A 17,836-nucleotide genomic window follows, 5' to 3' on the forward strand; every position below is an offset into this window, starting at 1 on the left:
AAAGTATGGAGGAAGAATGGTGAGGCACAAAATCATAGTTGCATGAGATCCAGTGTGAAGTTTCCACAGTCAGTGATGATTTGGGGGGCCATGTCATCTGCTGGTGCTGGTCCACTGTGTTTTACCAAGTCCAAAGTCAGCACAGCCCTCTACCAGGAAATTCTAGAGCACATCATGCTTCCCTCTGCTGACCAGCTTTATGGAGATGCTGATTTTCCAGAAGGACTTGGCACCTGCCTACACTGCCAAAAGTACCAATACCTGGTTTAATGATCATGGTATCACTGTGCTTGATTAGCCAGCAAACTCACCTGACCTAAACCCCATAGAAAATCTGTGGGCTATTGTCAAGATGAAGATGAGAGACACCAGACCCAACAATGCAGACGAGCTGAAAGCTGCTATCAAAGAAACGTGGGCTTTCCTAACACAGCAGCAGTGCCAAAGACAGTATTTCATGCAAAAGGAGCCCCAACCTTGAGTGCAGACTATACTGTACATGGACATACTTTTCAGTAAACCAACATTTCTGTATTAAAATTTTTTTTTTTTTATTGGTCTTATGTAACATGCAGATTTTCTGAGATACTGAATTTTGGGTTTTCACTAGCTGTAAGCCATAATCATGAAATTACTTTTTGAATTACTGAAATAAATGATCTTTTTGATGATATTCTAATTTTATGAGATGCACCTGTATATATATGGAGACTCTCAAAGATTAACATTAGAATCTCTTAACACAGAGGGGCATTGATGAGGCAGAGTGGCTTCCACAGTTTGTGCAGTAAATTAAAACAGACAGTACAGTCAAAAGACAATTCAATACAAGAGGAATTAGCGTACTCTGCTTATTAGAGCTTACAATTTAGGAGGGAGGGTCAAGTGACAAAAAGGTAATAACTGTGGGGGGATGAGCTGATGGAGAAAATAAAAGTTTAGTTGTTAGGTGGAGGCAGGATAGGCTTCTCAAAAAAGAGGGGTTTTCAGTGATCACCTAAAGGTGGATAGAGTAAGTAGATAGTCGAACAGATTGGGGTAAGGCATTCCAGAGGATGGCAGTATCTCTGGAGAGTCCTGGAGGCAAGCATGGGAAGAGTTGACAAGAGCTCTAGAGAGCAGGAGACCTAAGGAGGTGCAAAGAGAACGGTTTGTTTGGTATTTTGAGACAAGGTTAATGATGTATCTCGGGGTAAGAGTTGTGGATGTCTTTGTAAGTTTTTGTTAGTATTTTAAATTGTATCTGTTGGATGAGGGGAAGCCAATGGGGGCATTGGCAGAGAGGGGTAGCAGACACTAAACGGTAAGGTGGATGAGTCTGGCAGAAACATTCATGATGGACTGAGGGGGGGATAGCCTGTGTACAAGTAAGCCAGTGAGGATGGAGTTGCAATGGTAGGCATCCCAACCTGCAAAAACAAATTTCAGGGAGGTGGTAAACTCATTTCAGGGATATATATATATATTTTTTTCTTTTGTCCTATGCTGTAAGGAGGTGTTTTTCTTAAGAAAATGGTGGCGCTCGGCCGGTGACCCAACACAAGAAGAACATGAGAATTCTCCCAATAAAATCTATGCAGTTTGGTCCAACACAAAATGGCTGCCAGCCGGAGCCCTAATTACAAGGACAGATTGTTTAATGTTGATGGGGATGCTAGGAGCAGAAGCTGTTTGCAGAGACATCTGCGGGTACAGAGTTGGTCTTCACAGCTGTTTCCCGCTGCACCGATCATTCCCGGGAGACAAGGAGGCGCTTGCGGGTGTGCGGGAACCGCCGCAGAAATGCGGGAGTCTCCCGCATCTCATGGGAGACTTGAGATGTCTGCAATGGTTGAGGTGAGAGATAACCAGGGAGGTAAATTAGGAGCTTTATGGTGTCATTGATTAGGACGGGGCATGTTTTGGAGATGTTCTGGAGGATGAGACAGCACGATATGGACAGTGGCTGGATGCGGGGCCGAATGGAGAATTCGGAGTCCAGGGTTACACATAGCAGGTGATTAAAGCTTTCATTATCTACCCAAAGGGAACTAATCATTTTGAATAGTCTGAGTCGTAAAGTTTCTTCATTAGACATAATACCGTTTAAACAAAACAAAATCTTTTTTTATACAAATTTTTTTTCCCAAATAGCCATATCAAAGTCTGGAGAAGATCAAATAATATCTGCTGTTTTGTTTTGTGTCAGTGGTCATACTGACAAATATCTAAGACACAGAGCAATATTCTTAAAGGCTTGCAGAGATCAAAGCTTGGTGGACAGAGCTCTCAAAGCATACACTGGAGGGTTTCACTCCAGTGACTGTGAGTGCAGACAGACATGCTTTAGTACATCATGTTTCTGTAGTGTGATAATCCATTTGGACCTTCAGTGCGCCTGGCATTATGTATCTGTTAAAATATTCAGCCCAAGTGTTCGCCTAGAGCCAATAAATGCTGTTCTTCACTGTGTTTATTTTACTGACATACGTCCAATTGATGTGTGTCAAAATCTGTTAATAAACTACGAACAGTAAAATGATCCATGAACACGCTGTGAATGGAGCTGCGTCATTCACATTGACTTGTTTATAGTATATACGAATCTCTGGTATGTAGCAGAATTATCTAATAGCCTCAGGCAGTAGAGGTGGGGAACAGAACTGTGGCTTAATGAACTAGATATCTAACAGGGCTGTGGAATGATTAAAAAAGTCAGGGCCCCTGGTAAATTGCAATGCCAAAAACAGATGACGATGGAACTTATTCCTTACTTTTCATATGACCCCCAACTCTTAACTCTGCACTAGTACTGTACAGTATATTTATCAAAACATTTTTGCATATAGTAGAGGTTAGAAGCCTAGTTTTTTTATTGCTATTGGTAGCTTTGCTGTGGGGAAATTGTGACTATTTTCACTGATACAGGAAGCTATGGTGAATGTAAGCCGATCTGACCGTTTTGTCGGATATTCCGACTGTGTGTGGTCTACATCGGACTGTTTCCATCGGAGTATCCGACGGACCAAGTTTTCCAACTTGTTGGTAAAATTTTCCGACAAAATGCTCCGATCGGACAAAGTGCCACGCATGCTCAGATCAATTTCCTACACCAAAGCCATTGGCTACTAGCGTGAACGTAGTCCCGTCGTAACGAAATAACGTAATCACGTCGGATTTTCTGACAACTTTGTCCGACCGTGTGTATGCAACAGTTTCGGACAAAACCCGTCGGACAAAATCCGACAGATTTGGTTGTCGGAATCTCCGACCGTGAGTACAAGGGCTAATATTTTACAGTTGTCACTAGAATAGTAGGTGAGGGAAGATGTTCCAATGGGGCAACTGTTCTGATGACAACTTTCTATTGGGATCTCTAATCATTTTGCAGAGTTTTCTTCTCACCTCCTGCTGTGCCTCCAGGACAATAGAGCATAATTGGCTAAAAAACCCTCAAAGGGTTTTAACCATTCCATATGCTATTCAAATAAATAATATATAATGTATGTACCATAAATACTCTGTAACCTTATAGTTAATGTTTAAAGCGAGCCTCTTCTGTACTCAGGACAAGCGGACGTGTTGCTCATTTGACAGCTAAGGCCTGGTTAATGGCCACCAGGCACTACACTGTGGGGCTATGAAGGGAACAAATTACGTTCTTCCCCACACCTGGAAGTACTGGGATATTTTTGGGGGATCCAGAGGACAATGGGAGTGGTGTTGAGTCAAATGCCAACAGCCCTTCAAAATACTACAATACTACAACTCTGATATCCTGAAACAAAATGATTTGAAGGCTTAGTTTGAGTGGCATTCGATAAAGTATACAACACTAGGTTTTATTGATAAAACCTACATACAAGCAAATGAAATTTCCATACCAAACAATCAGATTCTGGATATCATTTTTTTAGTGCAGGATGGGAAATGAAGTATAATGTCTAGTTATTGCCATGGATAACAGTACTTTTTTGTTGTTTCATTTGTATTAAAGGAAGCTAACCATTTATTTTTGGCCAGCAATTTACCTATAATATACCGTATTTGCCGGTGTATAAGGCGACCCGGCATATAAGACGACCCCCTAATCTTACAGGACAAAAATGCTTTTAAATCTGTACTTACCGTATAAGACGACCCGGCTTTCGAGGCTTCCGAGGCTTCATATTTCTTCCTTCTTCCTGCATTTGCTGGAGCCAATCACGGCGAGCGATGTATTCTATTAATGAATACAAAGCCTGCTTGGATTGGCAGAGGCTGTAACATCATCAGCCCGCGCCGCTCTGACTCTCCAAGCCAATCAGAGCAGGCTACAGAGTAGCCTGCTCGGATTGGCAGAGGTCGTTACTCCAATCCGAGCAGGCTTTGTATTCATTTGAATACATCGCTCACCAGGATTGGCTCAGCGGTATATACTGTATGTAGCCGAAGCTACATAGAGTATTACCGAACACCCAGCCGGCATCCCAGGAGCTGACCCGGCGTATAAGACGACCCCTGCTTTTTGGCCAATTTTTTTACATGTAAAAGGTTGTCTTATACGCCGGAAAATACGGTATTTCCTCAAAACAGGATATATACTGTAGTTAAGACAGTTGTGTCACATTCCAAAAAAAAATCTAAATAAATATCTTTAATGATACAAATGATGATCTTTGTGTCTCTGATGATCTTTGATGATACAATGACAATGAAAAGTGAGCAAAACCTGCAAATGGCTTTTCCTGACCATGAGATTAGTCTAAAAATCAAGAAAGGTCCCATCGGTGTGACAATGTTTATATTGGAAATCCCAGCAGAGATGGGTGGAGGAAAGGATCATGTGGCATGTGTCAAGTAACTTGCGATACAGAGCAGTGAAAGCAGCAAGCTGGGATTGGTAAAGCAGCTCTGTCCAGCTGGAGAGTGGCTTCGAGATCCAACTAGAGTAAAATGTGTTCAGAATACTGCAATGCAGAACATGCACTTTCAATTAGATAGTCATGTCACAGTCGCTGACAATTACAGTGTCTACCTAAAGACACAACTCATTTGTTTTTCATATCTGCTTGGATGCAACATGATGAAAAGCTAGTGCAAATATCAATGGAACTTACCAAACATCATCAGTCTGAAAAAAAATCCTAGTTATTAATAACTTAACCATTCAGGGATTACTAAATTGCATTTAGGATTATTAAATATTTTGCAGACCATAAAACATAATGGTCTTCCCGTGTAGATATACCAGCTGCTTTTGCATTTGTTTTTCAGTTATTACGGTATATATGCACCAGATGATTAAAATCTATTTTCTTCATTAGTTATGACATTAGCAGAAAACAAATGCAGTTCAAGGTTACTTTTCTTTCTCTTATACTCAGAAGTAGATATAGAGACTTCAAGTTAGGTTATCCTGTTAAGTAGGTGTATATAATCTGCTCCTGTTATAAACATTGGGGGATACTTATCAATGTTTTTATTTAAGAGTCACGCAACTTTCACACTTAATTTTTTTAACTGTGTAAATATTAGGTGAAAGGCATTGCTCTTAAGTGTCCCTCATTTGGATGGACCAGGCCACTTTTGAGACCAAATCCCTCTGTCCCTTGTGCAACCTCAGTTGTCATTCTTTTTGGTCTACATTTGGTTATTTTGAAAAGGCATTATAAAAGAAAACTAGGGGGTCAAAAAAGCACTTATGTGGTTTAGCAAATCATTTTCTGCATATTAGGCCTTTAGGGTCCATGCAACCCGGGACCGTGGGAGGGACATGCCCTTTGCCTACATACTTTGTGCCTAAAAGATATCCCTCTGTATCATTTTAGAACGTTAGGCAGTATATGGAAGGTATTAGAATCTTGGTGAAAATATTGATAAATAGACCCCATTGCTGGTTGCTCGTCATTGTTTTCCTTTTCAGACGTATGCCTTTGCAGAAATTTGCATATATGGTAGCAGAGGAACCCTTGAAATAACTTTCCAGTATCAGGGAATCCCTATTAAAAAGTACTACAGTATCTCACAAAAGTTAGTACACCCCTCACATTTTTGTAAATATTTATTATATATATATAACACTTTGATACAATGTAAAGTAGTGAGTGCACAGCTTGTACAACAGTGCAAATTTGCTGTCCCCTCAAAATAACTCAACACCATTACATTACCATTCAACAGCCATTAATGTTGAAACCGCTGGCAACAAAAGTGAGTACCCCCCCAACTGAAAATGTCCAAATTAGGCCCAAAGTGTCAATGTTTTGTGTGGCCACCATTATTTTCCAGCACTGCCTCAACACTGTTGGGCATGGCGTTCACCAGAGCTTCACAGGTTGCCATTGGAGTCCTCTTCCACTCCTCCATGACAACATCGCAGAGCTGGTAGAATTTAGTGACCTTGCACTCATCCACCTCCTGTTTGAGGATTCCCTACAGATGCTAAATAGGGTTTAGGTCTGGAGACTTGGCCAGTCCATCACCTTTACCTTCAGCTTTTTTAGCAAGACAGTGGTCATCTTGGAGGTGTATTTGGGGTTGTTATCATGTTGGAATACTGCCCTGCAGCCCAGTCTCCGAAGGGAGGGGATCATGCTCTGCTTCAGTATGTCACAGTACAGGTTGGCATTCATGGTTCCCTCAGTGAACTGTAGCTCCCCAGTGCCGGCAGCACTTATTTAGCCCCAGACCATGACACAACCCACCACCATGCTTGACTGTAGGCAAGACACACTTGTCTTTGTACTCCTCACCTGGTTGCCACCACACACGCTTGACACCATCTGAACCAAATAAGTTTATCTTGGTCTCATCGGACCACAAGACATGTTTCCAGTAATCCATGCCCTTAGTCTGTTTGTCTTCAGCAAACTGTTTGAGGGCTTTCTTGTGCATCATCTTTAGAAGAGGCTTCCTACTGGGAAGACAGCCATGCAGACCAATATGATGCAGTGTGCGGCGTATTGTCTGAGCACTGACAGGCTGAACCCCCACCCCTTCAACCTCTGCAGCAATGCTGGCAGCACTCATATGTCTATTTCCCCGAAGACAACCTTTGGATATGATGCTGAGCACATGCACTCAACTTCTTTGGTCGACCATGGCAAGGTCTGTTCTGAGTTCAACCTGTCCTGTTAAACCGCTGTATGGTCTTGGACACCATGCTGCAGCTCAGTTTCAGGGTCTTGGAAATCTTCTCATAGCCTACGCCATATTTATGTAGAGCAACAATTCTTTTTTTAGACCCTCAGAACATTCTTTGCCATGAGGTGCCATGTTCAATTTCCAGTGACCAGTATGAGAGAGTGAGAGTGATAACACCGAATTTAACACAGCTCCTCTCCATTCACATCTGAGACCTTGTGACACTAACGAGTTACATGACAGCGGGGAGGGAAAATGGCTAATTGGGCCCAATTTGGACATTTTCACTTAGGGGTGTACTCACTTTTGTTGCCAGCGGTTTAGACATTAATGGCTGTGTGTTGAGTTATTTTGAGGGGGCAGCAAATTTACAATGTTATAAAAGCTGTACACTCACTGCTTTACATTGTAGCAAAGTGTAATTTCTTCAGTGTTGTCACATGAAAAGATATAATAAAATATTTACATAAATGTGAGGGGTGTACTCACTTTTGTGAGATACTGTATATCTACAACTCATGATACATTAGTGTGAGGTCAATGGGAAGAATACTACTTACATAAGGTGGAAGTTCAACATGGCACCTCATGGCAAAGAATGCTTTGAGACTCTAAAAAAGAATTGTTGCTCTACATAAAGAAGAAGTACCCCTTTCAGATAGCTAAAAAGATCAATGGTGTCAGTGGGAATGTATCTGAGAGGCAGAAATTGCTCATTGCCCAAGAAACCCCCTTGCAAACTCTGGAGAAACCCTAAGGTTCCATTGAACCCTGGTTGAAAAACCCAGATATACGGTATGCTGTGCTCCATGTGTAAAACTGTATTTTAACATGCATTTACACATGCATGTTTTTTTCCTAATACTAATAACAATAATAATGTGTCCTTTTCAGAAGTTTTACCTCAAAAAGACAGAAAAAGAAATGAGAGGAAATCCTTTGTTGGGGGCGCAAGCCAGAATTGGAACACCGTTTATAGTACATTGTTTCATGCCTTTGCTTTTACAGGGCAGATGCCCTTCTGAAGGCTGCTTACTTATTACATTATAAGGGATTTCCAGGCTTTCCAGGAACACTGATATGTTCATGGTTGTGACGTGATGTTTTTCTGTTCCCATAGTGTGGCGTGTTACATGATACACAAAGTACCACTGCAGTGTTTTCAAAGCAAATATCATATACACATGCATGTCTTCAGTAGGTTTACATGTAACATGACCACTGTGTTGACTAAGACTGAAATACCAGCTTCAAAATGAGATGCTACCTATTAATAGATAACCTGCATTCAATAACAAGACATTATTGCTTCTGGAGTGTCCATTTACTTCAATATGGTTGGTAAACATGGCATTCCTCTATGCGATTACCTTTAAATGTGAAACTGTTACCTGACTGATCTGTGTTGGTCCACAGCTACCAATAAGTTCAGTAGACCAACATATTAGTGGCATGCTATCAGTAGTCCTTGGAACATTAAATTCATTTTAAATGTAGTTGTAGAAAGTCTTTAGAAATCCAGAGCAGAATGTAACCAACCTCAAAGAGCACAGGGCAATGCATGTAAATTGAAAGGCAAAAAATGAGAAAGAAGCGCCAATCTTCTGGAGAAGCAAAAAACATTATTACAATAAAAGCAAAGCAGATTGCATTGCCTGTATGGGACAGAAGTTCTGAGTGATAAGTGAGTTGGGAGGGAATAGAGAGGAGCTACAAGGAGCTGATAGAGGAGGATTAATCTGCTATCTTCGCTGGCTCCAGTGTCAGTGCTCCCTATCACTATGGTGGCTGTGTATATTCCTCACGGAAAATGTGAGCACATTATAGTTGGCTTTACTTTTATTGTACCAGCATACCCCACTTTTAAGTACACAATGGGGTTTATTTACTAAAGCTGAAAAGTGCAAAATCAGGCTCACTTCTGCATAGAAACCAATGAGCTTCCAGGTTTTATTACCAAAGCTTAAATGAACAAGCTGGGGTTAGAAACTCATTGCTTTCTATGCAGAAGTGAGCCTGATTTTGCACTTTCCAGCTTTAGTAAATAAACCCCAATGTGTACTTAAAAGTGGTGTATGCCTATAATAAATTTTTTTGTACAATGCCAGATTGTTGTGTTCCTTTTTGTCTACCAATCTGATTCAAACTTTCATTCTTCGGCTCTATTTTTCCCATGCAGGTCTGAGCCTGGTTGTGTTCTTAGCTTTTCAGTGGATGTTACGAATTTGACTGAATGATCTATTCAATACAATGTTTTTATCTCTTCAGAAGTCACCATACATTGAGGCCTTTTTTAGGCCAAAGTTTATTGTATATGTTCTGTGTCTCTTCCCCGAGCAGTTGTGTTGACTCGTAGCATATAATTTAGTTCCATCAACTACAGTTATTCTAGGTGTAAAGTTATGCAACCACTATGGAATCTGTCTGCTCTGTAGGGTGAGGCTGTGGACTAACTGTGCTATAATTGTCCTGTGTTGATGTGTTCTTCTCTCTGAAAATCCCACAAGGGCTATATATACAATGTTCCAAGTTGTGCTTTGTAAAAACTAAAGCTTTGTAATTCTTTTTCAGTGCCTGGGAATCTGGGATGCTTCAAAGACCATGGAAATCCACCTCCTTTGACTGGCATGAGTGAGACGTCCAATAAACAGACAATACAATCTTGTATTACCATGTGCCGGAGACAGAAATACAAGGTACAGCTTCCACCCTCATTAGAATTTATTTGCAATGTTTATAACATCTCCTTCCCTAAATGTTCTGGTATTTTAAATTTGTTTAACATACGGCTAATGTCAGATTATGTTAATATGATCTTGTGCAAACAAATTTGCGACAGGTGACTGACAATATAATATTTCAAGGGACCTCACTAAACATACTCTTGGCTTACAAACAACAATATATGTGAAAATATATTGTTGAATGCTCTTGGAGTTTCACAAAATTAAAGAAATCTAATAAAAAATTTAATTGTGGGGGGTAAAAACTGGACACTAGAGCTAATTAATGGGATTTCTTCTTTGCGGGAGAGTGTAGACATTTGGCTAAGTCCCCACCTTCCACACTTCTTCTAATAAGTAGCGGAAGCAGTCGACTTGGTGAAGAGGGAAAAAATATATCAAATTAAAAAAATAATATAGCAATTGAATGTTATTTAAAATGACCTTTCCATTTCAGTCTGCGGTGCTGTCATTTTCAGTAAAACTCAATGCAAAATGGCAACTTGGACGTCTTCATTACACAGCAGGTGTATGGATACGGAACACCCACAGAAATTCTATTTCCTGCTTGTTTGATTGGCTGATTTTCCCAGAAGTCTGTACTAAGATACAAGTCAGATTTTAGGAATCCTCTGCAAGAAAAAAATTATTTTTGGTGAGATGCTCCTAAAGGGTTAATCACTTCTAAATAGATGCAGAACATGCAACTTTATCCATTAGAGCACTGCAGGTGCATCAGCTGTTCAATACTGAAAAATTCACTCCCATTCAGAATCAGTATCCGAAAGACATAGAAGAGAAAACAGCTTTTTCTTTAGAGCAGAAACAGGTAGAAATCATTAACAATGTTTTTTTTGTACAAAAGAGGTGAAGTTACTTAACCACTTCGCATCCAGGCCAATTCTGACATTTCTCTCCTACATGTAAAATTCATCATTTTTTTGCTAGAAAATTACATAGAACCCCCAAACATTATATATTTTTTTTAGCAAAGACCCTAGAGAATACAATTGCGGTTGTTGCAACTTTTTATCTCGCACGGTATTTGCGCAGCAATTTTTCGAACGCGTTTTTTTTCAGAAAAAAAACAGTTTCATGCTTAAAAAAACAAAAAACAGTAAAGTTAGCCCAATTTTTTTGAATAATGTGATAGATGAAGATATGCTGAGTAAATAGATACCCAACATGTCACGCTTCAAAATTGCACGCGCTCGTGGAGTGGCGCCAAACTTTGGTATTTAAAAATCCCCATAGGCGACGCTTTAAATTTTTTTACTGGTTACATGTTTTGCGTTACAGAGGAGGTCTAGTGCTAGAATTATTGCTCTCGCTCTAACGTTTGCGGCGATACCTCACATGTGTGGTTTGCACACCGTTTTCATATGTGGGCGGGACTTACGTATGTGTTCGCTTCTGCGTACGAGCTCACGGGGACAGGGACGCTTTAATTTTTTTTTTTATTGTTAATTTTACTTTTATTTTTTTAGTTTGACACTGAAAAAAAAAAGAATTGATTACTTTTATTCCTATTACAAGGAATGTAAACATCCCTCTTAATAGAAATATGGCACGATCATTTCTTAACCACTTCAGCCCTGGAAGGATTTACCCCCTTAATGTCCAGGCCATTTTTTGCGGCACTGCATCGCTTTAACCGACAATTGTGCGGTCGTACGACGTTATACACAAACAAATTGATGTCCTTTTTTTCCCCACAAATAGAGCTTTCTTTTGGTGATATTTGATCACCTCTGCGGTTTTTATTTTTTGCGCTATAAACAAAAAAAAGAATGACAATTTTGAAAAAAACACAATATTTTTTACTTTTTTTTTAATAAATATCCCCCCCACCCCAAAAAAATAAATAAAAAATTCTTCATCAGTTTAGGCCAATATATATTATTCTACATAGTTTTGGTAAAACAAATCACAATAAGCATATATTGATTGGTTTGCGCAAAAGTTATAGCATCTACAAAATAGGGAATATATTTATGGCATTTTATTATTTATTTATTTTTTTACTAGTAATGACAGTGATGAGCAATTTTTAGCAGGACTGCGACATTGCAGCAGACAAATCGGACACTTTTGACACTTTTTTTGGGACCAGTGACACTTATATAGCAATCAGTGCTACAAATAGCCACTGATTACTGTATAAATGACACTGGCAAGGAAGGAGTTAACACTAGGGGCAATCAAGGGGTTAAGTGTTCCCTAGGGAGGTGTTTCCAACTGTGGGGGAATGTACTGTGTAGAGGAGGAGAGAGATCGGTGTTCCTGATCACTAGGAACAGCAGATCTTTCTCTACTTCCCTGACAGAACAGGGATCTGTTTGTTTACATTGACAGATCCCTATTATGGCTCTCTGTGGATCATTCGCGGGTGGTCTGCGGACATCGCAGCCTCCAGCCACGCGCATTGGCTCTGGCCTCACGTGCCTGCTATTGCTCTTAAAGGAGGCGATGTACACCTACGGTGATTCGCGCAGCCATGCCAACCTGCTGCAGTAAAATGACGGCAGCTGGTTGGAAAGCGGTTAAGTGATTATATTCTGTACAGGCATTAAAATACATTAAAAAACAAGCCCTCATTCACATCTGTATGAATAGGCATTGTATGGAAATGATTTTTCAAATTTTACAATTTAAAGTCTGAAATCTTTTTTTCTTTTGATTCTTTTGAAATCTTTTTTCTTATGATTTTAGTAGTCTGCCAACCCACTTATGTAAACAAACAACAGTCATTTCTATGTTGTTGGAACCAAACTCTAGAGCCTTTGTTGTGATCTTTGAGGATGTTTGATAATAAATAACCTTACAATAAAATCAGCTAGAGAAGTGAGTGGGCGCTTGTTTTAATGCTCTTTTACTGCATGTTAACAATACTTTGAGGCTCGGTTCACATATATGTGAATTTGATGCGTTTTGAACTGCTTCCAATTTGCATAACGTGAATCGGACCGGCTTTCAATTATGCCAGTTCACACATGTGTGGTGCGGCCACAGTGCGTTTTTTAAAATGGTCCTGCGAGATTTTTGGTCTTGTTTAGGTGTACATTCAAGTAAAAATTTGCACCTGAACTGGTGAGCAAAACCGCACCGGACTCTAGATTTCAAACCACAGCGGGACATGTGTGAACTCAGCCAAATAGTTTAATGTCTTATTATTTATTACTGGGGATATAAGATCCTTCAAAGACTATGAAAACCCACCACTTTTGAATGGCATGGGCAGGACTTCTTAACAATGCAATCAGACATTGTGATGTTCCCCAAGCATCTCTCTGGAAATCCTATGTTTCCCACTATTCCGAGGTGTTTTAAAGGCCTTTCATTTAAAGGGTTTCCACAAATGTTGTGTAGTGATACCCCGAAGGAGATGCTTTTGTTTGTTCAGTCTGTTACTCTGCCTCTCAACCCTAACAACAGCCTCAGCCCCCTCTGGCACACCTGCAATAGTGTAAGTGCAATGACCAATAAGAAACACACAGGTTATGATAAAAAACAGAAATTGTCTTTACTGCAATATGTCTATGTAAGAATAACAGACAATAACAGTATATATATTCAAGTAATCAACTAGAGAGCAATAACTGAGATTTAAGAGCAATATAGTTCTCAATCCTATATTTAAGCTGCTTTCAGGGGATTCCAAACCTTAGAATGTCCCCAAGAGCAGAGGCACACTTAAATGGTAAATAAAGCACAATATAATACTTTAAATCGGATTGGTTACCTTTACTCAGGTTGGCTCTATGTGTCCAGGCAGGAGAAGAGCAGAGGAATGGCCCTCTTTCTATCAGGCCTTTATCCTCTGTCCCCTGACACCACAGGCCCAACTTTAAACCCTTTATTCAAATCAACATGCAATGGCTTAACCTCCTAGATATACGCATCCATATGGCACTAGTAGCTTCAGTTCTTTTGAAGAAAAGATAAAACTTAGTGTCTTCAGCTAGCCACTTTTGTTAGTGCACTTAAACTCCTGTATAGCAGGGCCAAGCAACACAACTGGCCCAGATTATCAAGTGAAGCAGGCAGGATCTTTCTCAGCAGGGTAAAAGGACAATGATGTCTGTATACAGTGTCCCTAGAAATGGATGGCCTTATCCTTTATCCCTGTGACACTACAAATGTCAGCAATATGACTACCAGCAATGATGTCTGTATACAGTGTTCAATTAACTCCTCCTGTGCTGCAGTGTCCCTGTTTCCTACAAATGGGCAAAAGCCCTCTCACCAAATCCTGCAGTCAAGGCCCAAACGAAACATCCTGAAACAACATGCTCTTCTGATGACCCGACTGGTCACCTCAAACTGGAAAGCTTCACCGTCGGTGCAGATACGCCTGAATGTGCACCTGGGATCCCACTCTCTCAGGCTGGATGTCCCAACTAGCGGCGGAGGCCTGAATTCCACGGTGAAATCTCTTCAGAGACAGCATCTCTCCCTCAGGTAGGATCTCGTCCTCCGCCTCGTGCTGACTGAATTATCAGAGAACCAAAATGGAGTCTCTCCTTTCCTGCCAGCAGAGCTCAGAGTCAGTGAGGCCACTCTGTGCTGAGACTTCATAATCCGGAGTCCTTTGCAGCTGATTCCTGCAGCTTAGCACAGCCCCTCTGATTGGCTGCTGTAACTGTGCCTTTAATTGGCTCCTCTTCTGCCAATAGGAGTACATGGGAGGAAGACAGAGAGTGAGCAGATGCCTGTGTTAACATGCAGTAAGTAAAGAGAAAAGGGAGGGGGAAATAAACCTCTCTCAGAAACTGGCAGGTAGCTCTCCCTCTGTAAAAATCTTATGGCCAGCTTTGCGGGTCACGGGAGAAATGAGACACCCGCTACAGTTGGTACATTGCCTGCAGTACTGGAGGCATAAGCACCTAGATCATGGTCTAAAAAGGCAGAGCTGTCAGGACTGGAACCCACCTGCCTGCCTATTGTGCTTCCCACATTGAGAGTAAACCTGTGTAAAGTAAAAAGGTCCAGATTGCCACCAATTAAGGTGCTTGTTTTTCCACCACTTACTTGCTTTTTTTTTCTGGAATAGTACGCAACGTACAATTTACCTGTTTTGGGTCTATGCAGCTAAAAATGAACTACTATCATAAAAGGATGACAGTTTTTCTTACACTTACCACACATGTAAAGAGAAATTATGTAACTGTTTCAAACAATGTTTCTCTCGAAACAGTTATAATCAATTGGATTTTTTGCCAGGACTAATTATTAACCTTGAATAAAAAATATTGTTTATTTGATTAACTTTTGGATAATTTGTAAGATACATTTGTTTAATTGAAACAATCATTTTATTGAATGATCATATTGTTGCATAAACATATATAGAATTCTTTAAGGAGAGGTCCATATTGCATAGGGGCCACTAAGACCACTTTCACACTGAAGGTGTTTTAGTGCTTAAAATAGCACCTGTAAAGAGCCTGTAAACTGCCTCCCATGCTTCCCCAGTGTGACAGAAAAAAAAGTCCTGCAAGCAGCGTCTTTGGTACAGTGCGGGAGCAGTGTATACAATGCTCCTAAACCGCCCCTGCCATTGAAATCAATGGGCAGCGCTGCCGAAGCACCTGTAAAGGCCTTTTTCTGGGTGCTTTTAACCCCTTATTAACCCCATATTTGGGGTTAAAAGTACCCTGCTCCCGCCTGCACAGCGCCGGTAAAGTACCGCTGAAACAAACGGTGCTTTACCGATAGCACGGGGCGGTCTACACTGTTAAAGGGGTCTAAAAGAGCCGACTGGGAGTGCAGCAGTTGCCTAGAAAGTGTTAGGTAGCCCGACTTTTCCTTGTGGCCTAGGCTCTTGGAGATGGCTTAATGGAGGACCTCGCCGGCGGGTAACTCATAACTCATACAGACACGATTGGTATGCTGAAATGGTTACAATCTTTTAATTCTGGTTTTGCCGTTTTTATATTATTTTTACAAGACTCTGCCCCAATTTTTGGGGACCAATCAAAATTATACACATTAGCTCACATTATTCATTTAGCTCATTATTCTGTAATGTCTTGTGACCTTAACCTCTGTATTTCAAAGCTTAAGTTCAATAGTTTCTTACTTTCTGTTATCGTCTGCTGACCATGACGTGCCAGCCACAACTTCCTAAAAACCAAGTCTAGCCTCAGTAACAGTGTACAGAGAGGAAAACCACAAACAGATGCGTCCTGAAACAAAGACATTTTTACAGAAATAGATAGACATGATCATGAGATAATTCAGTATTAAGCAATCTATCATGAGATAGATTTTCAAGTTAAAATTGTATCAAGTTAAAGTTTCTCTAAATTACTTAAACAGATTAGCAATCCTGTATTGGTATAAGCAATATATTTCCAGGGTAAAAGCAATAATCAGAATCAACAATCAATAACGCAATGTATTATGGAATCTCCTTACAATCCTCCCTTTGACCATTCGATATTATCGAAATGGTCATTCTCTACCCATTTCGTTAGGCCTCATGGATTCATATCCTCCGGCCTCATGTTCCTGACTCTCGTACCATACAGTGGGATCTCTGGAAATGGAAGTCAGCTTCATGGTTTCAGAACGTGCTTCGCTACCCTTCCTGCAGAGGCATTTGAGTAACATGAAGCATGCATACAAGAACAATAGGGGGTGTTCCATTCAGGAAAGGAGTGATGTTTAAGGGAATGGCCATTAATGGGATTCTGGCTGTACTAGGGTGGAGTTTGCTGCATATCCAACATTTCTTAAAACCAGACTTTTGTGCATAACTGTACTTAAACTTTAACAACAACATTCTGTCGGTGAAACCTGAAGGGGGTTCAGTGGGGTGTATACTTCTTTTATATTTTAAACTAGGTGGTGCATTGGCTGTCTGTGCTTTCCCACATATGCCTTCTAATAGCCCTGAATCTTCTGGATGGTACACACAATTTGCTATTAACCAAACAGGTATGAATACTATCAGAATCAGACATGTCCAGAGGCATAATGTTTTTCCTGACACAAAAGTGGAAATCATTTTTGTCAGGTACTGTGTACAAAGTTCTGTTACTCGTTTCTTCCTGTAGGTGTGGGATTTGTCTCGTTCAGAGAGATTTGCTTTATGCCTTCTTGAACGTCCTTCAAGTCTGGTTGCTGTTCCTGGTCAGAGGAGTCCTGGGGTGCTGGAGGCGGGTCTGGGGTCTGGGGTTGCTGTGGACACTTCTTTAGCCGGCTGGCGTGGATCCAGGTGTTTCCTAGATCGGTCAGTACAGCAGTTCTGGAAACCTTCTCTATCTTCCAAGGTCCAGAGTAGATTGGTCCGATCCTCTTTTTGTGGGCCAGTTGCTTGACTAGCACTTGATCTCCTGGGATGAAGGGGTGTGTCGGCTCTGTGGAAAGAGGAGAAAAGGTGACAGAGACATGTTCGTTCATTTCCTGTAGCATACTTACCAGATTTTTCACGTACATTTCCTGTTGGGAATAGATGTTAATGTCAGTGTTTTGATCTAAGTTGTTTGTACAGAAAGACTTTGTGTATATGTTCGTTAGGGCGGTGGTACCTATATGTCCTGGACCATGGAGATAGGAAAGTATGAGAACACTGCTTGCTTCTGGTATGCCCAATATCTTCTGTTTAAGTAATTTAGAGAAACTTTAACTTGATACAATTTTAACTTGAAAATCTATCTCATGATAGATTGCTTAATACTGAATTATCTCATGATCATGTCTATCTATTTCTGTAAAAATGTCTTTGTTTCAGGACGCATCTGTTTGTGGTTTTCCTCTCTGTACACTGTTACTGAGGCTAGACTTGGTTTTTAGGAAGTTGTGGCTGGCACGTCATGGTCAGCAGACGATAACAGAAAGTAAGAAACTATTGAACTTAAGCTTTGAAATACAGAGGTTAAGGTCACAAGACATTACAGAATAATGAGCTAAATGAATAATGTGAGCTAATGTGTATAATTTTGATTGGTCCCCAAAAATTGGGGCAGAGTCTTGTAAAAATAATATAAAAACGGCAAAACCAG

The 17,836-nt window shown here is 40.5% G+C and overlaps 1 protein-coding gene across 1 annotated transcript in view; it reads left to right on the forward strand.

The window, feature by feature from the left end:
• The window catches only part of KREMEN1 (kringle containing transmembrane protein 1), a 234,155-nt gene that overhangs the window by 154,963 nt on the left and 61,356 nt on the right, over positions 1-17,836 (forward strand). The window contains exon 4 of the mRNA XM_077462082.1: positions 9,676-9,800. Within this exon, the coding sequence (XP_077318208.1) occupies positions 9,676-9,800 (125 nt within the window). The remainder of the gene's footprint in view (positions 1-9,675; positions 9,801-17,836) is intronic.

This window comes from Lithobates pipiens, unplaced genomic scaffold, assembly GCF_037356315.1.
Source record: "Lithobates pipiens isolate NorthernLeopardFrog02 unplaced genomic scaffold, aLitPip1_a1.2 Scaffold_3, whole genome shotgun sequence".
Taxonomy (NCBI): Eukaryota; Metazoa; Chordata; class Amphibia; order Anura; family Ranidae; genus Lithobates; species Lithobates pipiens.